The sequence below is a fragment of the Periophthalmus magnuspinnatus genome, chromosome 14 (assembly GCF_009829125.3).
Source record: "Periophthalmus magnuspinnatus isolate fPerMag1 chromosome 14, fPerMag1.2.pri, whole genome shotgun sequence".
NCBI lineage: Eukaryota > Metazoa > Chordata > Actinopteri > Gobiiformes > Gobiidae > Periophthalmus > Periophthalmus magnuspinnatus.
Window position 1 is genome coordinate 4,514,183 of NC_047139.1, and position 25,866 is coordinate 4,540,048.

A 25,866-nucleotide genomic window follows, 5' to 3' on the forward strand; every position below is an offset into this window, starting at 1 on the left:
ACACACCTTCACTTCTAGAATCATTTGGATCATTTCAGCTCTGGAATTGTCAATCTGTACTGAACTAAAGGTTAAAAAAAGAAGCTATTAACGTGAAAACTACCACTTCATGACATCACAAGGTGGAACAGAGCGTTTTGAGCTTTGGAGACGTTACAGACCAATAATAAAGAAATAAACATGTGTGAATAAACCCCACAACAGTCAATTTCGTGTAATATAAGACCTACTCATGAAATATAAATGAATGTAAATACCTCTGAGGTGTGGGCACTAGGACTAGACGATCGCGAGATGGGACCAGTGCCTTGGCGGAGACCTTCCAGATGTTTACCATTATAGTTTCTACCATTTCAGCACAGTAAGACCCCGACCAGAAGAAAACGGTTACACGCACAGAGTCAAACGAATATAGTTCTGCTCATTTCAGCCAGGACGGGAGTGAAACATAAGAACTTCAGCACGAGATAAGAACAGTCATTTTGCTCCATAATGCGAAAGACTTTGGGGTCAAGGAGAGAAGTAAGTATATTTCATAGAGGTATTTAAGGTCCTCCGCGTCCAGCGCCTGCTTATCTCCAAGAAAATGTAATTGCTTTGGCTGGTATATTCCACAATATGGCATTAAACTGTCTATCGGCACCAACACCTGCAAATGGAGCCGCGAGTTGAGTTTGTAATAGTGTTATTCCAATTCAATACTAAGGAATATTTACACGCCTTTGTCCCAATGATCTCACCCTAATTTTGTTTTTATTCACACATTTCTCAATTTCCTATAACTTTTCAATATTCAATCAAATCCTACTACTAATCCTAACTGTCCCGGGTTTGTTTAGTCTTTTAGTTATAGTCGACCTTTAATTTTACACCTGTTAAAGAGATTTTATTTAGTTAAATTTATTCAGTTCAGTTCAACATATGCAGCTGTTCTTACCTGAATCTCCACATGGTCCAGACATGGAGGGGGCGTGGCCTATGTCTGCCATTTTTAAAGCCTTGGTTGAGGTCGTGGGCCGGACCATGTGAAGGGAGAACTGGGTTAAGTTCCCTTTTTTGTTTTAATGTCTTTGCGTATTTTGGTTCATTGTTTAAGTGTTTATAGTTTACTTTAAACACTTTTGGATTAAAGCGATTTAGGCCCTCAAAAGTGCGTAGTGGATAATGAGATTCTGATAAAATTATACCTATTATTCCTGTTGGGAGGGTATTTAAGCGGTACAAGTCAGTCTTTTGGGAGTAGCCTGGGACATGTGGCCTGGGACACGTGGCTTGTTCCTCAGTTTGTTAGTTTCTGTTGTTTTTGCTTATGTTGAGCACAGTTAATTTTTATAAATCCGTATTATTTTTTTCCACAGCAGACCACAGTAAATCACACTTTTTATGCATGTCTGCCTCCAACTTTGACCACATCGAGCCAGCTTCCCCACACCGGCTCAAATGAGTACAGTTGTCTCTCACTATAAAGGTTCACCTTTCGCGGCCTCGCTGTTTCGCGGATTTTTTTTAACGCACACATTCTGCGTCCTGATTGGCTGTTGGACTGTAGACCATTGTCCATCAGTCTCCTCCGTGCCGTGTCTCCTGTCCAGTACAGAATGTGTTCAGACAGTTTTACATAAACGTTGGATCGCAGTGTGACTCTGAAGTGCTGTACGTTTGCAATTTGTTTTCTCTCTGACAAAACCCACAATGTCGATGAAACGTTCTGCACCGACAAAGACGCCTACGAAGGTTTGAACTTTGAGAGAGTTTAAACGAGAGAGAAATGTGAGAAAATGTGAACGCCTGTGTGAGAAAAGTGTATAAAGTGTGTGGTGAGGGGTTTTACAGACAAAAACAGAGAATAGTAAAAAATAAAGCTGATACTTCACGGATTCCGCCTATAGTGGGTTATTTTTAGAATGTAACCCCCGCGATAAACAAGTGACCAGTGTATGGGGGATAGGTGATGTTTCAGGCCCCCATTCTTGTTCAAGGAAGGATTGTCTTTCCTAAAAAAAATTGCTTCTTTAACTCCACTTCAGTGTCGTTAGCTCCTCTGTTCAGACAGATATAAGGCAGTGTCCAGCAGTAATCTGACCAGAACTGAAGAAGCGGCGAAACGTCTTCACTTCTACAACTTTTTGTCCAGTTCTCAGATTTAATTTTATCTTTTGCTATGCATCAGACTTAGACGACTGAGGTATTACACAGACAACTTTCGATACTAAGGAATATTTAAACTATAGAATGTGATTTTCGTCATTATATTCCCATGTGTCTTATATCTGTGTAATCCCTCGGTCGTCCAGCAGGTTCATAGTGGTCCGTGGGCGTGTACGAGTCTATGTGTCTTATACTTGTGAAAGATACAACTCAAAAATCATTCTACAGCTACTCAGAAAAGGTTCATTTCTGTCCTGTGAACATGACTTTTAAATACCAATACCTGTTCAAATGAGTATCTAGTTCCGATACTAGGTTTAATATCAATTACGACCTGATTTTAGATACTTTTGACGACCCTGCTTGTATACAATTTTACGCTTTTTATCCTGCAGTGTACATTTTGACTGAAAAATATTCAACAATAGAAAAATGGGAAAGTATTCTAGCCACTTGCCTCAAAAGCACAACACTTTTGCACAGACAGAATCAGGTCCGTTCATGTTCACAAGTTTGAAAATCCAAACTCGCCCGTCGCTTCAGACAGACCGACCGCTGTCTGGACCGAGGGCTCGACCTGATACAGTACGTAGATGTCACGATGCACGCTATCCTGTCTCCTCTGTTGTTCCCTGTGTGTTTTCCCCTCCCTCACCTGCCTGAACCTGGAGCTGGGCGGAGTTCCTGGCTCCTCCCACGCGCACCTGCATCCCATCAGCGCAATCACCGCAACCTGCTGTGGATAAGAGGAGCCGGGACCAGACACTCGGGGCCAGATCGTCCACGTGTCAAACATTCCTGCTCCCTGGACCGTCCCAGCTCGCTCCTCTGCCTCCGGCTCTGTTCCTGACCCCGTGTTCCTGCTCCAGTATTGTCTGTTTTGTCTCCACCACCCTGTCTCGTCCTGGACCCCGGCTCGCACCCCGCCTCCCGCTCAGGTACCTGCTTCCTGCCTCCGTTGCCCCCGTCTCTGTCCCTGTTCCTGTCTCCCGCTCCGGTACTGGTTACTCCCTGTTCCTGTCTCTCTCCGCGACGCATTCCCGGACTCTGGCTCGCACCCGGCTCCTCGCCCCTCGCCGGTCTAATCTATACTCGCCTGTTACTTCACAAACTGTAAATAAACACTGTAAACTTGCTCCGAGTTCTGCACCTTTTTGGTCCCACCTGCACCAACCAGCGTTACGACAGTAGATGAAACTAAATAGAAACGAACGCGCTTCCGTGACGTCTGAATTAAACTCCCCGCAAATGAGACCGAACAAAAATTAATAAATATATTTTTGAAATCAATTCCAATCACACGCCTCTTGAAATAACTCCATTCTATTTTCTCATTTTATTACAGCGATTGGTCTTGGGAAGCGAGACCAAACGTGTAACCACATCCCCTTCGGAGGTCAGCTTAAATGAAAAATTCAATTATAACTCGCGTCGCCTTCATTTGGGTCGGTTCCTGTGACGAATGGGAGGTTGTGTAGAGTCTCGGGGTATAATCGGACGTCGTTTGTTTACCTGTCCGCGTAGCAGTTCGTAGGCGGTGATGCCCAGAGACCACCAGTCCACGGAGAAAGAGTACCCTGGATGAGAACCCTCGAACGTCTGGAACAGCTCCGGGGCTGGAACACAGAAATATTCAGAGCTTTGACATTTGATTTTAAATTTGTAGTACAGTATTTTCCGGAGTATAAGTTACACTTTTTCAGTTTGTCCGGGGGTGCGACTTATACGTGAAATTATTAAAAAAAACATCTTCGTTATTGTCACACTGAGGAAAAAAAAGGATATTAATAAACTGGAAAAATGTCCTGATCTAGACAACATGTGTCAAACTCAAGGCCCACGGGCAAAATGTGGCCCGCAATATCATTTTATGTGGCCCGCAACAAGGTAAATGAACAGGTATGACTCTTAAAATGTTAGTTTATCAGGAGATAGCAAGTTATACAGCCATATTTTTTACATTTGTGGAAAAACATATGCGATATTTGTGAATTGAATAAGTAATAAATACAGAAAGTTTATGAACAAGTTAAAAAGTAGTTACGTTTATTTTACATCTGGCCCTTTGAGAGCGATCATTTTGCTGATGTGGCCCTTGGTGAAAATGCGTTTGACACCCCTGCCGTAGACTGTTTATATAAATGGACATAACTAACGTGCTAGCCGCCGCGTTCTAAACAGGAAGTGATCATGTGCGCACTTCCGGCTCCATTGACTCTGGCTCCAATTCACTTTATATTGAAAAAGTGTGGCCCCTCTCTGTGTAACTGCTGCCGTCAGACTCGTTAGTTTGGCCTTAAAATGTTCATATTAACCCGCTCTACATGATGATCCTCGCGTTTTTATTTCGCTATTTTGTCTATAAGTTGTTCGGAAGCGACACCGACGATGAAGAGTTCAGTGGATTTACTGATTTGTAGTGAGATCCAGAGTAAACGTGTTGCTTGTTTTTTCTGCTTTATTTATCTGATTAACTGTTAATATCTTACGTTAACAAACCAGACACGTGTTCAGTTCTGTCTGTGCTTCATGTCGCTGAATAAATATAAATGTGTTACGTTAGCGTGATGTACTGATATTCAGCCTGTTGTTCTCTATTTTATTATTATTATTATTATTATAACTTGTCTTTAAAGATAAAATGTCTGTTGTTGGTCGCGGATTTTGTAAAATAAATTTCCCCAAAAAACGCGACTTATACTCCAATGCAACTTATATATGTTTTTTTTGGGGGGGGTTCTTTCTTAATTATTATGGAATTTTTGGCTGGTGTGACTTATACTCCAGAGCGATTTATATATGTTTTATTTATTTATTTTTTCTTTATTATTATGCTTTTTTTAGCTGGTGCGACTTATACTACAGAGCGACGTATATATGTTTTATTTTTTTGTTTTTTTCATTATTATGTTGTTTTTTTTGGATGGTGCGACTTATACTCCAGTGCAATTTATATATGTTTTTTTGGGGGGGTTTTTTCTTAATTATTTTGGAATTTTTGGCTGGTGCGACTTATACTCCAGAGCGACGTATAGTCCGGAAAACATGCCGGCGCATGTGGAAACAGTTTCTCTCTGGTCTATTGGATAATTATTTTTGATTGACCCAAATGAAAGCGTTAGAGTCGGGTTTTATCGTAGAGAGGAATCACTGACGGAGCAGCTTCAGGACAAGAGAGCGACTGAAATCTGCTTATTTTTATCCATCAAACCGTCGACATGAATCACCATCAAGCCTCTCTGGTGTTTTTACTTTATTTTTTTGCCTTAAGAAAGAAAAGATCTGAAGGTTGTGAGAGGAAAGCCCCAAAAAGACGTCGACTGTAATGTGAATAATCCATCACGTTACACTGTATTTGCCTCTAGTGCGTATACGGATTAGCACGTCGTCGCTATGGGGAAGATGGACGACATAACGTGTGTCTGGAGCAACATTTTGGGACATTTTGGGTTATTTTTTTGCAAAATGATCAGATTTAAGCCGTAAAAGATTGAATTAATAACTTAACTATGGCTTGTTACGGATGCAAACTAAATACTAAAGTGTTTTATTTTAACAATATTGTAAAACTGGGCTAAACCAGGACTAAACCAGGACTAAACCAGAACTAAATCAGAACTAAATCAGGACTGAACCAGGACTAAACCAGAACTAAATCAGGACTGAACCAGGACTAAACCAGGTCTAAACCAGGGTTAAACCAGGACTAAACCAGGTCTAAACCAGGACTAAACCAGGTCTAAACCAGGACTAAACCAGGACTAAACCAGGACTAAACCAGGACTAAATCAGAACTAAATCAGGACTGAACCAGGACTAAACCAGAACTAAATCAGAACTGAACCAGGACTAAACCAGGTCTAAACCAGGGTTAAACCAGGACTAAACCAGGTCTAAACCAGGACTAAACCAGGACTAAACCAGGACTAAACCAGGACTAAATCAGGACTGAACCAGGACTAAACCAGAACTAAATCAGGGCTAAACCAGGACTAAACTAGAACTAAATCAGGGCTAAACCAGGACTAAACCAGAACTAAATCAGGGCTAAACCAGGACTAAACCAGAACTAAATCAGGGCTAAACCAGGACTAAACCAGGACTGAACCAGGACTAAACCAGGACTAAACCAGAACTAAATCAGGGCTAAACCAGGACTAAACCAGAACTAAATCAGGGCTAAACCAGGACTAAACCAGAACTAAATCAGGGCTAAACCGGGGCTAAATCAGGGCTAAACCGGGGCTAAACCAGGACTGAACCAGGACTAAACCAGGACTAAACCAGGACTGAACCAGGACTAAATCAGGACTAAACCAGGACTAAATCAGGGCTAAACCAGGACTGAACCGGGGCTAAATTAGGGCTAAACCAGGGCTGAACCAGGACTAAACCAGAACTAAATCAGGGCTAAACCAGGACTAAATCAGGGCTAAACCGGGGCTAAACCAGGACTGAACCAGGACTAAACCAGGTCTAAAGCAGGTCTAAACCAGGACTAAATCAGGACTAAACCAGGACTGAACCAGGGCTAAACCAGGACTGAACCAGGACTAAACCAGGTCTAAACCAGGACTAAACCAGGACTAAACCAGGACTAAACCAGGACTGAACCAAAACAAAACCAGGACTGAACCAAGACAAAACCAGGACTAAACCAGGACTAAACCAGGACTGAACCAGGACTAAACCAGGACTAAACCAGGACTGAACCAGGACTAAACCAGGACTAAATCAGGACTGAACCAGGACTAAACCAGGACTAAATCAGGACTGAACTAGGACTAAACCAGGGCTAAATCAAGACTAAACCAAGAATAAAACTGGACTAAACCAGAACTATACCAGGACAACACCAGGATTAAACCAGGACTAAACCAGGTCTAAACCAGGACTAAACTAGTACAAATTGTGCTATCCTCTTAAACTTGCGTCGCTTTGCCTCGAATAAATCAGATAATGATCATGTTTCTCAAGTAAATAAACACAATTATAGTCAAAACTAATTAAAATCAAAAGGTAACATTCTGAATTGTATTTTCTGCACTGTAATTTGTACAGACTTTCAATAAAAATATAGTAATACACTTGGTAATTATACATAATAATAATAATAATGACTTTTTAATCACCATTGCTCATTCATATAGAAAATGCAAACGTCTGGAACATAAATCGCTGACAGTCCCGTCGCTGCCTCGTTATTCACTTCTCCCTGAAATCTAGTTAGGGCCAATCTGATCTGATCTGATCTATGCACACTCTAATCACGCTGTAGTACTGCAGCACGGCCACCAGGGGGACAACAATCAAATACTGTTACGTGTTCAAATGTCCGTCACAATCACACATTTTGAAGTGCGATATATGGAAATAAATAGAAACCATAAACAATAACACTGAAACCAAACTATAAAGGTACAATATTATTGGGAAATGGCCAATTTTTATATATAGTTTTTCTAAATTCAAGCAACAAAATAAACTTTACATCAAGGAACCAAATGAATAGTAATTAGTTTGTGTAATTTTAATTCATAATTCAGCCTTTCCCAGCTCAAATCTTATCACTTTGCTGAAAAAATTGTCGAAAATGTCCCACTACTACGAAAGAAAAGTCCCCACGATAAATACTGACCCCCAAAAAATGATTGTTCATTTATAATATTTTGCACAACGAGCCAATATACTGTAGTAATTATTGTGCCGGGCCTATGATTTTAATAAAGTAACTGCATTCTGGAAACCACCAAATGAAAGAAAGAACAAAATGTGTGTTAAATATGATCCAGAACGTGTTTTACTCCAAATATTTTAATACGTAATCAAAAAAAATCCCTGAAATTCCTACTACTATTAAATAATAATAAATAATAATAAATTCAAAATAATTCCCAGCAGCTCTAAGTTGATAAGCTGTTCCGGACACAGTCGTCTTCATATTTCTAGAAGACGTCTCCGTGTTACAGTACAACTTGAACCAATACGCTTCACTCGATTAGAACTACAAATCTAATAACAATGAACTCGTGCTTGTACAATGGAATTACAGAGGCTTATTATACAGTTGTGACCTCTATAAACGTTAATATTTCATGTCCTGTGTGGGTTTAAAACGACGCACCGTGACCATGTGGAGATGTGGTCCTACTTGATCTTTTTAATGATTCAAAATAGTAAATCAATGTGCAGTTTATGACCAAATAAGGCGTCCGTTCTTACCCATATATGGCTTGGTTCCTGCGATGGATGTTGCTTTGAGGTCGTCTTTTACGATAGCAGCGATGTTGAAGTCTGTTAGATGCACGTGGCCTGGAAAGACACACATTCAAACTGTTACTATTAGCGAAAATAAGACGATTTGCAAGATAATGACTGAAATATCCACGTTTATTTTTATTTACATGTGAAATTCATTGCGATTAATGAGGAGAAAGTGTAGTTAGGGATCCAGGATTGGGCGTTGGTTCTGTACATGGATCTTTTAACATAACTGGAGAGTGTATTGCTGCTTAAAACTGTCTTAAGTTGGACTAGTGGCCACTCATTGGTACTACAACGTAAAAAAATCCCTCCTGACCAGAAAGGATTTGTCTCATAGAGCGCAACGTAACCACAAACCGCTCGTGTTCGGCGGACAGTGCACCTACAACTTCAATAAAAGTCGAATTTTGTGGCGATTTTTTACCTAAATTTCAGATCATAAACGTTTTCTCAGCTCAAATCTGTCTGTTATCTTGAAACAAACGCTTTTTAATCGTTAGCTTTGGCTACGCGCTACGTCCGCAAGCGCTGACTGGTTAGAGCAAACATGCCCAAACTGTGGCCCGAGAGCCAAATGCAGCCCTCAGACCATTCTTTTTTGGCCGTCAAGCTTCCAGGTGAATGGGCCCATATTACCTTAAACCATGGGTGTCCAAACTTTTTTTTTAACTTGAAACATATTCGAAGCGGAGAGCCACAGTCAATACTCTGAGTCCTGTTGGATGCGTTTGACACAGTTTGGACGCCACCGCCGTACCTTTGAATAAAGCTTGGAACGTTAATTTTACGTCTGTTTCACAATGATATGTGATATTATTGAGGTTATAGTACTAGAAATTCTTAAATTGCTGAGAAAACGTCTGTATGATCAATTGGGCCAGGTCAGCAGAAGGTCTGAGGGCCAAAAAAAAATGTTCTGAGGGCCGCATTTTGCCCCCGGGCCGTCGTTTGGACACCCCTGCCTTAAACAGTACTTTTTACCGTGCATTACTGAAAATCTACTTACTGCCCATATCAAATATTTAATGTGTCCCACTGAGGATGTGAGCGTGAATAAAGCTCTAGTGGTTTATTCTTGTAATAAACACACATATTTGAAGTATTCACTGTATTAGCGACCGGTCCGTGGCTCAGTCGGCCTCAGCGTTGTCTCCGTTTTTATATGTGGCCCTTAATGAGAAAAGTTTGGACACCCCTGGGTTAATGGAAGCATAAACATTATCATCTATAATTTATTATTCCCTCGTCTCCTCCGCGGCCGCTCCGCTCGCTCTCGTCGCTCAGAGTCTCGTGGGGAGTAGCTCAACTGCACATGGTCCATGGGCAGGGCCATCGAGCACGGTCCACTGACTTCAACGGGCCGCCGTGTTTAGACCCAGGGGCTTGGTTCCATATTATCTGTTCAACCAATATGAAGCTCCATGGTCCCTCCCAGTTGGAAGTCCGCCCCAGTTCCGAAAGTAAGTTTTCCATTCATTTTTCCCATAGAATTTTCGAAAAACATAAATATAAATAGTTCAAAGGCAATGTGTAGGCTAACCAGCTACGTGCTAACGAATCTCCAGAACACGGTTGTTTTAAAAAGCTAAAAAGCGCATTTAAAACACAAGATTTGGCGAAATGTTTGAATAACTTTACAGTTTATAAAGCTGCAGAAACAGATTTTAAATTAAATTACAGCTGTTGTAGTTTCCACTGTTGAGCTCTGTACTTAAATTAGTTCGACCTAATAAGATTTGACCTTTTCGTGGCTGATTTTGGCCCAAAATGCCTCATAACGTTTGAACTTTTAGCACAAAACTGTTCAGAATTTACTTGCAGGGTGAAGTAAATATTACATGTTTAAGGTTAATACTATAAACTGTATAAAGAAGTGGATTATGATGGAAGTATTCTGCCCACGAGGACCATAGCAACCAAAGAGCCAATCAGGAGCGAGGCTGTTGAGGGTAACGCCCCTTAGCGACGCTGTCAATCAAACCTGTTGCTATGGCTAGTGGGAGAAAGAAGGCGCCTGATTTGTCTGTTATTGATGTTCATATCTTGATTTACAGACACAAAAGTGAAATAAAAACACCAGGATCACGTAGAGCGGGTTAATACGAACATTTAAGACCAAAAAGAGACAGAGAGGGGCCATAATTTTCCAATGTAAAGTGAATTGGAGCCAGAGTCGCGTTACAAACATTGAGTTAAACTTGTTTCTCAGTAAAAACGCGACACAGACTGAATTTTAAAACGTCTACGCTGGAACCTGCTGCTTCGGTCACATGACACAGCTCTTCATCTTCACGTTGACAAGAAGCTTTTCAGTGACTGTGAGCATCTTTTAGTGATGTATTCTACCTTCCTGTAAACAGCTAACGGCTAACAGCACTTATGATCTTGTACCGACAGAATGTAAAGTGAGTTTAAGCACTTACAGGGGCAGGTTTCTCTAGATAGGACCTTTCTCGGGCGATAAGTACTGGAAAAACTGTCTGTAACTTCATTCATCTGATCCGATAAACAACTTTCAACTCTCTACCTGGTCTGCAATCACTTATTTCACACTTACACTTCCTATTTGCTACGTGGCGGCTAGCACGTTAGCTACAGTACGTCCATTTATATATAGAGTCTATGGTTAATACTCATGGCCAAAGGATCAATATTGGTATCACGAAGAAGCTGAGGAAGATTTAAAAGGATCGTTTTAATGTTTAATGTGCAAAATACAGTTAGAATTATGTCGCAAGTGAAATATTTTAATACGTTTGCGGCGAGTGTAACGATAAAGAGATGATTAGCTCACGGTGCGATCTGTCAATAAACATTTATGACAGTTAAAAGAAGCGAAAAGTCGTTCTACTAAGTCCTTGGCATTATTCTTTACTTTGGGGAACTAAATTTGACAGTGTGGAGCCACCGTAGTCTCTTGTATTAATGAGCAGCACTGGCTTAGACGAGTGTATTTTGGTGAAAGTCAAACCAATGACCCGAGTCCCACTTTACTGCAAGATTTGAATCACTGCCATTCACCGAAGCTCACGCTAATGAGGTTTAGACCTACAGGACGGGACGGGGGGAGAGGGGGAGAGGGGGGAGAGGGGGGAAGGAGGAGAGGAGTGATTGAGGGGAAATACTGGACCAGGACACGGAGGAGAGAGGAAGGGAGAGGAGGAGAGAGGGGGAAAGAGAGGGAAGAGAGAGAGGTAGAGAGACTGAGGGGAAATACTGGACCAGGACACGGAGGAGAGAGGAAAGGAGAGGAGGAGAGAGGGGGAAGAGAGGGAGAGAGGGAGAGAGACTGAGGGGGAATACTGGACCAGGACACGGAGGAGAGAGGAAGGGAGAGGAGGAGAGAGGGGGAAAGAGGGGGAAGAGAGAGAGAGAGAGAGGTAGAGAGACTAAGGGGAAATACTAGACCAGGACATGGGGGAGAGATGGAGGGAGAGGAGGAGAGAGGGGGAAAGAGGGGGAAAAGAGGGGGAAGAGAGAGAGAGAGGTAGAGAGACTGAGGGGAAATACTGGACCAGGACACGGAGGAGAGAGGAAGGGAGAGGAGGAGAGAGGGGGAAAGAGGGAAGAGAGAGAGAGAGAGGTAGAGAGATTGAGGGGAAATACTGGACCAGGACATGGGGGAGAGATGGAGAGCGAGAAAGAGGGGCAGAGAGGGAGAAATAAGAGAGGAGTGGAGTGATTGAGGGGGAAATACTGGGCCAGGACACGGAGGAGAGATGAAGGGAGAGGAGGAGAGAGGAGGAGAGAGGGGGAAAGAGGGGGAAGAGAGGGAGAGAGGGAGAGAGATTGAGGGGAAATACTGGACCAGGACAATGAGGAGAGATGAAGGGAGAGGAGAAGAGAGGGGGAAGAGAGAGAGAGGGGTAGAGAGATTGAGGGGAAATACTGGACCAGGACATGGGGGAGAGATGGAGAGCGAGAAAGAGGGGCAGAGAGGGAGAAATAGGAGAGGGGTGGAGTGATTGAGGAAGAACGCTGGACTGGGACACGTGGGAGAGATCGGTGGAAAGGGAACAAGAGTGAGAAAAAGAGGGAGAGAGAGGAGCGAGGGGGAAAGAGGAGAGGAGTGGAGTGATTGAGGAAGAACACTGGACCGGGACATGGGGGGGAGATAGGGGGAGAGGAGGAGAGAGAGCGAGAGAGAAGGGGAGAGAAGGAGAAAGAGGGAGAGCAACATTGAGTGGAAGAGAGGAGAGGGGTGGAGTGATTGAGGGAGAACACCGGACCGGGACACAGAGGAGAGATGAGGAGAAAGGGAGAAAGAGGGGGAAAGAGGGAGAAAGAGGGGGAGAAAGAGGGGGAGAGAGGGGAAGAGAGGAGAGAGGGAGAAACAGCAGAGGGGTGGAGTGATTGAGGGGGAAGTTTGGACTGGGACATGGAGGAGAGAGGGGACCGAGGTGGGAGAGAGGAAGAGAGGAGGAGTGAGGGGAGTGAGGTGGGAGAGAGGAGGAGAGAGGGAGAAAAAAGGGGAGAGAGGGGAAGAGAGGAGAGAGGGAGAAACAGCAGAGGGGTGGAGTGATTGAGGGGAGGAACACTGGACCAGGACAAAGGGAAGAGATTGGGGGAGAGGGAAAGAGAGGGAGGAGAGAGGGGGAAAGAGGAGAGGGGTGGAGTGATTGAGGGGGGACACTGGACCGGGACATGGAGGAGAGATGAAGGGAGAGAGGTTTAGAGGTGGAGAGGGGGTGAGAGGCTGTTTTGCCGCATAGTGATTGTCCGGATGAACGGTGTCCTCGCTCTTATTCTGTTGTTGGACGAGCCTCAGACTGAAACACTCTGGATGTAAATGTGTCTGACTGAACAAACACACAGATAACCACATATATTTAATTATATATACGACTCTTACACGACACAAATGCAAATGCAAAATGTGAAAAAACAATTCATGTAACGGATCATAAACAGCCTCAGTATCTACTCACTGTTCTCTTGTGGATAAGTAGCTTTTTTTTGGAACATTCTGGCGATTATTGTTGACCCTTTCATCACGATAAACTATATTATTGCTTATTGTACATCCTTAAGTATAGATATATTGTATAAGCAGCACCTCAACATCGAGTTACAAGTGTGAAAGTACGCCGTTAGCATGCTAGCTGTTGAGTATTACCAATGGCCTCACAAAGTTGTAACTCTAGACTTAAGCAAATCATTAAAAGTCAACTAGTTTTGTGGTTTTTTTCACGTTTTTACGACGGTAAATATCAGACACATCGCCTTTAACCGGCAAATAAATCCCCTTTAATCTGGTGAAATCTCTTCCCATGAACCTCTACTTCACGTCAATATCAATATTTGCACGTGTAATCCCATTAAACCGGGTCAAACGCTGAATCGGTTTGTCTAAATGAAGTAGACGCGGTGTCTTTGTGTGTGTGTGTGTGTGTGCGCGTAGTAACTAATCCAGTATTACCTAATGCCTGGGATTACCTCCGCAGCTGCCCACAGGGTTACGTCATCCCGCCGCACGTTCCAGCGATTTTTATTACGCGTCCGTTTACGTTTCACCTCTAATGGAAACTGGACGTATAAAAGTGAAGGATGAGATTAAACTGCGCATTAATGTAAAGACAGTGTCATTGTTTCACTAATCCCTGTTTTAAAACGTGACGCTCCAAATGTAGATTATGGAGCTACACGGAAAGAAATGAGAGTGGATTATGTAATTTAATGTATAATGGAGTATCTGATGGAATTATGTGTTTTTATTTGTTTGTTTTGTGATTTTAATGTTTTTTTTTTTCTATTCACTGTTAAATCTTCACTTTCCTGACAGTCTCTCTCCTCTCTCTTCCTTCTCTCCCTCTTTCTCTTTCATCATTTGCCCTTTCCCTCTTTTTCACATCGCCCTCCCTCCTCCTCTCCCCCTCTCTCAGCTCCCATCCCACCTCTCACGATCTTCTTCACCCCCAATTTTCTCTCCTCCTACCTCCTCTTCCCTCTTCTGTCCTTCTTTCTCTCTATCTACCTTCCCTCTATGCCTCCTCTTCTTGCCCTCTCTAAGCCCGCCCTCTCACCCGTCACCAACTTCTTATATCCTCCCCCCCCCCCTGTCCTTCTTTTCTATCTATTCTCTCTCTACCGCCCCACCCGTTCCTCTCTCTCCTCCTTTCTTCTCCCCTGTCTCCTCCCTCCTTCTCTCTCCTCCTCTGTCCTCCTTTTCCTCTATCTACCCTCTCTCTACCCTTCACCCCTCCCTCTCTTCCCCTTCTCCCCCTCTCTTAGCTCCCCTCCCACCCCTCACCATCTTCTTCTCCCCTCTCTCCTCCTCTTCTCCCTCTTCCTCCCTCCCCTTCTCTCTCTCTCCCCCCACTCTGTCCTTCTTTCCTTCTATCTCTCGACCCCCCACCTCTTCTCTCCCTCTCTAAGCCCACCTCCGTTCCCTCACCATCTTCTTCCCCCCTTTCTCTCCTCCTCTTCTCCCTTCTCTCTCTCTCCCCCCTCTCTGTCCTTCTTTCCTTCTCTCTACCCCCCACCTCTTCCTCTCTTTCCTCTTCTCTCCCTCTCTAAGCCCACCTCCGTTCCCTCACCATCTTCTTCTCCCCTCTCTCCTCCTCTTCTCCCCTCTCTCTCCCCCCTCTCTGTCCTTCTTTCCTTCTATCTCTCTACCCCCCATCTCTTCCTCTCTCCCCCCCCCCTCTAAGCCCCCTCCAACCACTCATCATTTTCTTCTCCCCTCTGTCTCCTCCCTCCCCTTCTCTCTCCTCCTCTCTGTCCTCCTTTCCCTCTATCTACCCTCTCTCTGCCCTTCACCCCTCCCTCTCTTCCTCTTCTCCCCCTCTCTTAGCTCCCCTCCCACCCCTCACCATCTTCTTCTCCCCTCTCTCCTCCTCTTCTCCCTTTTCTCTCTTCCTCCCTCCCCCCTCTCTGTCCTTCTTTCCTTCTATCTCTCTACCCCCACCTCTTCCTCTCTAAGCCCACCTCCGTTCCCTCACCATCTCCTTCTCCCCTTTCTCTCCTCCTCCCTCCACTTTTCTCTCCCCCCTCTCTGTCCTTCTTTCCTTCTATCTCTCGACCCCCCCACCTCTTCCTCTCTCTCCTCTTTTCTCCCTCTCTAAGCCCAGCTCCGTTCCCTCACCATCTCCCTCTCCCCTCTCTGTCCCTCCCTCCCTCCGTCCCTCCTCCCTCTCTCTTGGACAGTGATGAGACCGGGCCGGTGTCCTGGCCCAGCTGTCCCGTGACCTCTTGACCTCTTGACCTCACCGGTTGTGTGTCCGAGTTTGTTCATTTGTAAAGAAAACCTGTCAAAACAAAGAGCCGCGCTGCCAGACGGCTCTTTTACATCAGAATCATTTACAAAAATGGAAAAAAAGAGGCGCGAGGACGAGAACGAGAGACCACACGCGTTTAAAATACTTTAAAAAGACGAAGAACGGAGCGGATTTCTGCAGAATCAACAAGACACACACTCAACTTATGTATCTGACGTAAAAGAAGTCATATTTTTTGTTTTTTTTGCGTTATACAGAGTTATTCGTGATTAGCACCAGGGGCGGCGCCAGTGGGGGGGGCTTGAGGGGCCCCTAGCCTCCCCGGGAATGGCCCCCCCAAAACATTTTCCCCCCACTTTCATTGCATATCCCGTCTTTACGAAAAATATTCAAATGGCAGACCTGTCACGATCATTTTTTAGTACAATATAGACGATAAACGTTAATATTGAAACTATTTTTTGCTACGGACACAAAAAAAAAGCAGGTTTATCGTCAAAAAATATAGTAAAGGAACAGATTCTTTAAAAAAAACATGCAGGAAATCGCAATAAATAAATAGGTAGTTAGTTTTTGCGTTAAAATAGAAGTTATTTTTTCAACTCTCTATACCTAAGATCATATTGTAGTACATAAAAGTAGAAAAAAAGTAGTTTAGTACATAGAAAAAGTACTCACGATAAATACTGACCCTAAAAACTATTCCATCCATCATACATTGAATAATAAGTCAATACAGTTTTATCGTGGCAGGTCGACCACAGAGTTTTCAAAATGAGACCACAATAAAAAAGAAAAAAACATATTAGGTTTTATGAAACGCTACAGGGGAAAACTACAATTAAACTACGATTTAAAACAGCGACTCAAACACGCTCCATCGTTAAAAGGCTTTTTTAATTTGAAGGACTTTGCAAATGGAGTCACGGCAAATGGTTTGATCGCAGTATACTTTGTTCCATACATTTATTTTACACAACCAAAATAACTTTAAAATGTATAATTCATTGAGTGCAATACGATGCAGAATCAAACTAAACTGGGTAAGTGAATCGTCTAAGAGCATTAGCCTTTATAAAACCTCACGTAAAGGTCCAATATTACACAAAACCGACTCCTGAGAACTTTGACACATTATGACGTTGTTACCTCATCAAAAAAATGTGTGTGAATGAAACAAAAACACAGCTCCAGGTCTGTTTTTGAAGAGGAAAATGACACAATATGGGCCCTTTAAACCGTGTGTTGTAAATTCACGCTCCTCTTTTACTTTGAAAAACCTCGACCCTAAACACTACGTGCCGCGATAAATACAATAAGCATTTACCATAATGTTCATTTCGAAAAGGATTTACTGGGATTATCCTCCTCTAGGATTATCGTCTCTGTGTCACATTGTAGTTTCAATACTACCGTTTATCAAGATAATAAATGTTGCGATATATCTGACTTTAAAATGTTTTATTATGACAGACCAGGAAGAACCAGGAAGAACCAAAAAGAACCCACAGGAGCTGCAGAAAACCAGGTCTGGACTTGATCAAACTCAAAGCTAATGTTGTGTCTGTTTGGCTGGAGCACAGACGGTTTATATAAATGGACATAGCTAACCTGTTAGCCACCGTGTTCCAAACAGGAAGTGATCGTGAGCTGTGTTTTTGGCTTCCTCGACGACGCAGACTCATCATTTTGGTCTTAAATGTTCGTATTAACCCGCTCTACATGATCCTGGTGTTTTTATTTCATTATTGTTTTCGTGATTCCAAGATATGAACATTAATAACAGACAAATCAGGCGCCTTCTTTCCCCAAGGTTACTCCCGCTAGCGTTAGCAACAGGTTTGATTGACAGCGTTGCTAAGCGTCGTACGAGCAGGAAGGGGCGTTACCTTGAACGTCCTCGCTCCAGATTGGCTCTTTGGTTGCTATGATACTCGTGGTCAGAATTCTGAATGTGGAAATCTGCGCTAAACTGGCCGCTATAACTGCTAGCCTCGATTCGCTTCGTTTTACCAGAGCTGAACGCCGTAGGTGACGTCACGATCGCTTAATCCACGCCTTTACACGGTTTACGGGCTGGATGCGATAATTCCGACGCACTTACCGTGTTCGTCCAGCAGGATGTTGTCAGGTTTGATGTCTCTGCGGAGAAAACACAAGATGACGAGATTAGCATTTAGAGTCCGCTCGTCTGCTTCTGATTTGAAACTCATTTCAGCACAAATAATTACTCTTTAGCTTCAGAGCTGCTCATAAAAACTGGATTTGCAGAAATCTCGTTCGGGATAACACAGTGGGGGCTGTACAAACATAAATCTGAATATTTGCAGAGATAGAGATTAAGCTCCTGTTTGGGATCTGCCAAAGCCGCGACTGGAAATATGGCGATCCGCAGACGCACGTACATCACAGAGGAGATAACAAGCAACGCTATGTGCACAGTGTCTGCTTTACATAATCATTAGGTCTGTCTATTTAGTTTGGGTTTTGTTCAGCTGCACAAGACAACACCGCATTAGTACTGTAGAACATCGGTGAAGAACTCAAATCGGCGTAGATGCCAGTAAAAATAACGCTACAATTACTTTTAGATCGATCGTGATGAGGATTTTTTTTCCATGATTCACACTATTTTTGTCCAGGATGAGTCCACGCTTCACTGTGATTGGTTAAACCTGCTTGTCTGACCAATAGGAGAAGCAGAAGGGCAAAGGTTTGAGCGTAAAGATGCGATAAACAGAAAGTGTCCAATTCATGATCTCAATAAAACGGCACATGGTCGAACAAATTAAGACGGTTATTCAAGTTTTATCACCGTTCATCACCGCACTATTATCTCAACTGAGTTTACTACAAAAGCAAAGTTTAACAAATCTGTAAATGAAACGAAATTGTATAGTTTTAATTGTTCAATTTAAGGGGCTGTACTTGATTTTTCTCATGTAATAAAGTAAAATAGATAGACCATATTTTCTGGAGTATAAGTCGCACCAGCAAAAAAAAAAAGCATAATAATGAAGAAAATTTTTTAAAAAAAATCTAAATTTATTTTACAAAATCCGAGACCAAGAACAGACATTTTATCTTTAAAGGCAAATTATAATAAAAACAATAAAATAAAGAACAACAAGGTAATGGAAACACTAAATACACTGAATATACAACTTTTTTTTAAATCACCGTAATGTTGAAATTTAAAGTTTTCAATAATAAAGGAGGAGTAGATACTGGTGCACAAGTCTAGAGCGCCCTCGTGTGGTCGTCAGTGTGACAGTAACGAAGATGTGAACTGATATATTATAATAATTTCACATAAAAGTCGCGTCTGAGTATAAGGCGCACCCTCGGACAAACTGAAAAAAGTGGGCTGTCTATTTCAACTTTTCAAGCATTTTTATCCTCCGTGAATCAGGAAGTAATGCTGTTAGCACGCTAGTTGTTGTTAGCAATGGCGAGACGGTAATACACTTTGTAAGTTGTTAAAATGCTTCTGTATAAACTCGTTGCAATTCATATTTAGGATGATAGGAACACGTGGGGAAAGTGAAGCTACAAACCGTTTAAAGTTTTGTCGTCCGTGATTTTAGTGTAAAAATCACGTACAGCGCCTTTAATTTGTTTTCCGCACCGATGACACTAAATCTGACAGAACCGCAACGACACAATGACAATGAACTCAACCTTTTAAATAAGTAAACAGCAGGTACTATAATGGGAAACAGGCCTACGGTAGATACATCATTTATAAAAGTCTTAACGTTGGATCCATTTGCGTTTCCCTGGTTTCGTTCAGGCGCTTGTGGCTGTATGAGAAAGTCTGCAGGGAATAGAGGGATTTGCAGGTGGAGCGACCGAGCGAGCGGGACACCTGAGAAGAGCGACAGGTGCGCCCTGACACGGCTCCAGTTCACACAGATATATAGTTGCCAGACCAGATGTTCATTCTGGCTCTAGTTTGGGTTTTTTTGGGGGGTTTTTACGGAGTTACAACATCGATTCCAACTACTATAGGTGGTCCGAATGTGTCTGCTGTGTGCTGTCGGAGTAATCAGGAATTGCACCGTAAGCATGATAGTTTTTAGCTTCACTGCGGCGGCGAAACTCCTTTGAGAGTTGTGCAAAGCGCTTATAAGCTCATTGCAGTGAGTAAATACACAAGCTAAGTCAGGAATAACTTGTTTTTTTCAATTTTTAAGACAGTAAAAATCACGTACAGAACTTTTAACCAATATTTCACATTTCATAACTTGTTTTTTATTTCGTTTTGACGGTCCGTTAGCCTGCACTCCTGTCCGAAGTGCATCACGTTCTGACCGGCGCGCAGACTCCGCTCCTAAAAGCCTGAAAAATGGTAAAAATCGTCCACTTTGTTCCCTGCACTTAGCTTTCCGGACACATCCCTGCAGCTCCGAGAGTGCTTTGAACGCCCGAGAAGAACATACAGTATTCAACAGCCCCCTCCGCTATTTCACGTGTGCCCGATGATCAAGCGCGCGGCTCGGTTTGCCCAATTACCGCGCCCCGCCAATTGAAATCAACACGGCACGGCGAGGCATTAAATCATATTGTTTGCAGCTTCAGACGTGGAGGGTTTTTCAAGTGAGCTTCGTGAAAAAGGCTCGCTTCATTTACATTAAGCTAAACGTGATTGTCGAGATTTTAACCACGTTTCCTCGTTAAAAACATGACACGACTTGCATTTTGATTCATTTACAGTCGGTAACAAGCTTTCTGAAACAAAAATCAAGCCTAGATTTGTGTTACAATAATTTTTGGACAATATCAAAACACAAATAGCACGGAAAGGGACGTTTACGGAATAATTTTGGGGTGGTCTTGAGATACAGTTGTCCCTCGCTATATCGTGGTTCACCTTTCGATGTTGGATCGCAGTGTGACTCTGAAGTGCTGTATGTTTGCAAGTTTACTCCCCGACAAAACCCACAATGTCGACGAAATTATTATTATTATTTATTTGTATCTTTTTATTTTCATCTTATTTATTTTTTATATTATTATTATTACTATTTTTTTTACATATTAGTTTATATTATTATTATTTATTTTTATCTTATTTATTTTTTACATTATTACTATTTTTTTTTACATATTATTTAGTTTATATTATTATTATTATTATTTATTTTAATCTTTTTATTTTTATTTATATATTATTTATTTTTTATATTACTATGATTACTATTTTTGTACATATTATTTATTTTATATTATTATTATTTATGTTTTTATTATTATTTTAAATTCATTATTATTATGTGATGAATTAATTAAGTGTTAAAGCTGGCCTACTGTCGCACATGAATCAACAAAGACTCCATTTTGTGTTGTATGTTTGTAAGTTTTCTCCCCGACAAAACCCACAATGTCGACGAAACAATGTCGTTTAGAAGGTTTGAACTTTGAGAGAGTTTAAACGAGAGAGAAATGTGAGAAAATGTTAACGCCTGTGTGAGAAAAGTGTATAAAGTGTGTGGTGAGGGGTTTTACAGACAAAAACAGAGAGAATAATTGTAAAAAATAAAGCTGATACTTCGCGGATTTCGTCTATTGCGGGTTATTTTTAGAACGTAACCCCGGTGATAAACGAGGGACCAGTGTAGCTCAGAACAATTCACTTTATTCCAGTTGTCGAGGTGCAGGCATCGTCTTTGGGGTTGTTTTATTTTCCATGGGGCTTTCCTGGATCTTTACAGTAAATAAGTTTTATAAGAACTACAGAGCCGTTTTAAAGCCTCCAGAGAATCGCGCAGTGTGAACATTAAACTTTTTACACAAATCAACCGACTTTAGATCAGATTTTAGCGGCAAAACTTTTCCCAAATTCTCAGTTGAAATGAACGGGATTCCTGCTTAACCGGAACAAATCCAAACTGGACTGAGCAGAATCAGGACAATAAGCCACATGGTAAAACTAAAGGTGCACTAAGTAACTTTTCCACCTGCTTATTTCCATTGACATAATATTGTTTTACCTGCAATGTTCCACAGTATGGCATTAAAATGATCCACCTCCAATGAGCAGTATACCCAGGTGCAAAAATACATTTTTAAACATTTTAAGATTAAAGCCATAAAACACCAGTTTAAGGCCATACTGTGGAACATTCCAGGAAAAGCAATAATCTCCATGGAGACATTCTGGTACTGGATCTCCACCATAAAAGTTAAACAGTAAAAATACACGGTTATACAAAAAATACTTTAATTTTGTTATCTTGAAAATGGCCTTCTACTGAGTTTTTGTGACATTTTGAGTAATTTGTCGACCGTGATGTTTTGTTTATTGAAGGTCTAAGATTTTTATTTTTTTTTTCATAATTCAACTATATTATTTAAAAAGTGTAAAAAATCAGAACAGTCACCATAGCAATTGCCATATTTTCTGGAGTATAAGTCGCACCGGCCAAAAAAATGCAACAATGAAGAAAAAAACCATAAATTTCACATAAAAATTGCATCTGAGTCTAAGTCGCACACGAGGACAAACTATGAAAAAAAAGTGCAAATTATAGTTCAGAAAATATGGTAATTAATTCAAAGCAAAATATATCTTTCTAATGGTGAAAAGTCTTCAAAATGTCGCCTGTAACATGAGGTTGAAGTCCATAAATAAAGCATATAAGAACACAAGATTTATGAGGAATAGTTTTTAGTGCTTCTGTTTGTAGGTGCGGGATTTGGACGCTGATGTTTAAGGCATAAAACTGTAGATAGAGACTCTGTAGAAGTAAAGTGGGGATAAAAAATGAAGTGACGGACATAATTGAATGCACAGCGTGTTCCCAGTCGCCCCGGGAAAGAGCTCGCCTGTGGGAAAAAGTCTCCCGGCAACATATCTCCAGTGTAATGTAAGGATTTAGATGGCTCAGTTAAAGCAGCTGCTGGAAAAAATGAATTAAGATGATGATGATGACGAGTATTATTATTATTATTTATTTTTATCTTATGTTTTTATATTAAATTTTTTTACATATTATTTAGTTTATATTATTATTATTATTATTTATTTTTATCTTTTTATTTTCATCTTATTTATTTTTTATATAATTTTTACTATTTTTTACATATTATTTAGTTTATATTATTATTATTTATTTTTATCTTTTTATTTTCATCTTATTTATTTTTTATATTATTTTTACTATTTTTTTTACATATTATTTAGTTTATATTATTATTATTAATTTATTTTTATCTTTTTATTTTCATCTTATTTATTTTTTATATTATTTTTACTATTTGTTTTACATATTTTGTTTATATTATTATTATTATTTATTTTTATCTTTTTATTTTTATATTATTTATTAGATTATTTTTTACTATTTTTACATATTATTTTGTTTATATTATTATTATTATTATTATTATTTATTTATTTTTATCTTTTTATTTTTATATTATTTATTTTTTATATTACTATGATTACAATTTTTTACATATTATTTATTTTATATTATTATTATTATTTATGTTTATTATTATTATTATTACTACTACTATTATAAATTAATTATAATTATGTGATGAATTAAGTGTTAAAGCTGGCCTACCGTCGCACATGAATCAACAAAGGCTCCATTTTGTTTATTATATTAGCAGAGCGTATTAACAGAAGCGCCGTGTGACGAAATCAGACTGTCGAGTTGATCAAATGTGCAATCAGGAGCTGGGTGTGTATTGCTATATAATTCTTTGGGAGCGGATTGACTGCGCCTTGGCGGTGGTCCACCCTGCTTCAAAAGCTTTTCTAAAGCCGTGTCTGTGCCCTAAAACTGTGCTTTTGAATAGCAGCGTTTTCCAATGGATTTGTGAGAGCTAAAAATAAGTTATCTATATTTAAATACCTGCTCTTTACTGTCATGGTTTGGAAATCAGGGTTTAACTTTATTTCAGACAGCACTCTAAAGAAATGTGAATATATAATGAAGTATCCAATCAAACCAACATTTAATGGGGCTGTACCTGAAACGGGGAAATTACAAGTTCATTTTAAAGTTATTCCAATCCTTACTTACTTTATAAGTTCAGAGCATCTTAATTTATTCACTGCAATAAGTTTATAAGCACATTTTTACATTTTTACAACTTTACAAGCCTTGCCATCATAGTAAAGCTAACACTTACTAGCATGCTAACACACGTCCTCATTCTAACACAATAAAACACTCTATAATTAGATGCAAACAGTGCACAGCGGATTTATTTTAACCTTAAGAGCTGCGTACACAATATATCTGTACTGCGTGGGGCAAGAGATACTTTGCTTAAATCATAGACTTTTTATATAAATGGACATAGCTAACGTGCTAGCCACTGCGCTCCAAATAGAAAGTGATCATGGGCGTACTTCTGCCGCCGTTTACTCCGGCTTCAATTCGCTATTAGCAATTATTAGTGTTAGCAACAGGTTTGACGGACAGAGTTGCTTGGCGCCCACTCCCTACTAAACCAGCAGAGTTGACGGGAAGAGGCGTTACCGTCAACAACCTCGCTCCGGATTGGCTCTTCGGTTGCTATGATACTTGCGGTCGGAATGCCTCATTTGTAACCCAGCTCCAAATTCGCCGCTGTAACTGCTCTGGCCTCGACGAGCTTCATTTGACTGGAGCCGAACGCCGTGAGTGACGTCAAACTCACTTCTTCAGTCCACTTCTTTCTACAGTCTATGATAGTGTGTTTGGTAACCATGACAACATAGTTCAACAACCAACATGTCCTCCAAAAATATCAATTTATCTTTTTTTATCTTCATATTTTAAAGTCTAAAATGACAGAACTTTTGCAGCTATTTATGTATTTTTAAGTATTTTTTTTTGTTTTTGTAGTTTTTTTTTTTTAATCATAACTTCCTATGTAGTAAAGTCATATTGTTGACGCACTGACGCTCGGCAACAGCTAACAGGAAACAGGAAATAAGCCAAGTCTGTCTACTTCCTGTTTATTGTGAGATCTATGGCTCAAATACATGTAAAAAAAAAAAAAAAAAAAAAGAGTACAGTCCCTTTAAAGGTTGATTAATATTTTCTATAATATCAGCCACAGGTAAATTTTGAATATATTGTTCATAATACGACTTACGACGGCAGCTGTGTGTCGTCCAGATTCATTTTGAAAACATTTTAATTCAACAAATGTAATGTTATAGGCTGTACTAAAATGTATATGTATGGAACTTATTTTTAATCCTGTACGTCTTGTATTATGTCAACCAGTTTCAGCATCTGCCAGTTTAAAGCTTAAAGTATAACTCTTTCTTCGCAGTAGTTTGAAGGTGCCATTCTGAGTCCATTGTAACCGCGTCCACACTGCACACCTCTACGGGAGCTCCACTTTTCGTCGACTTTTTGATGGTGACAAATGTCAAACAGAGCTCTCTTGTATTCCCTGTGACACATTATTAACAGGACTGGAAGTGTGAAGCTAAAGCTCGTCTCAAGTGTTAGAAAAACAAAAAAGAAAACTGTTTTGTTCCCCAAGTTTGTTCCTCCTGACGTCCAAATGGTTTTCAGGATACGACTTAATAACTTTACATTGATTTACAGACCTGGAGCTGACACAAAAAAGCAAAGTAAGTAAAATTTGTTAATAAAAACAAACAGAAGATCCGCTACTTTTTCCCGTGCTTTGAACCCTGTGGCTCATACAACGGTGCGGCTAATTTATAGATTTTTACTGGCTAACGTCCACCGGGGGCGCTCTCTAGCAGTAAATGCAAAAGTGAGACAGACGTGGGTAAAGATTACGCGCTGAAGAATACACTAGTTTTGATTTTGAAGTGTCATTTTGCGCATCATTTCACAGCCTCATCACGGAAAACACACAAAGAAATGAAAATGATGCAGGTTTTAAGATAAAGGCAATGGATCTGTTCATCAAAGAAGAAAATAGAGCCACTGCACGAAAGTTTGGCGTTAATGAACTGATGGTGCGACGTTGGAGGCGGCAGCGGGAAGAACTTCGTCGATGTAAAAAGACGACAAGAGTTTTCAGAGGAAATAAAAGCAGACGGTCTGTGTTGGTGCTGTTTTATTTTCTAAACCTGCAGGTGTGTTCATCCCGTGTCGACGGCGTGTTGGGGCTGTACTGATGATATTCAGGCACAGTTTGAGAAAAAGCGTCTTAAATTAAAACTCAAAAAACCCTCCGTGTACCGTCTTTCTGTGTAAATATCTCATGTTACAACGTGAAAACCTGCGGCTTATATTCAGGTGCT

General features: G+C 40.8%; 1 protein-coding gene across 1 annotated transcript in view; it reads right to left on the reverse strand.

Moving 5' to 3' along the window:
- Nucleotides 1-25,866, reverse strand: part of stk32a (serine/threonine kinase 32A) — a 150,327-nt gene that overhangs the window by 31,659 nt on the left and 92,802 nt on the right. Inside the window, exons 5-7 of the mRNA XM_033978397.2 lie at nucleotides 17,734-17,771; nucleotides 8,371-8,460; nucleotides 3,661-3,764 (exon numbers count right to left, since the gene is read on the reverse strand). Of these exons, the coding sequence (XP_033834288.1) occupies nucleotides 3,661-3,764; nucleotides 8,371-8,460; nucleotides 17,734-17,771 (232 nt within the window). The remainder of the gene's footprint in view (nucleotides 1-3,660; nucleotides 3,765-8,370; nucleotides 8,461-17,733; nucleotides 17,772-25,866) is intronic.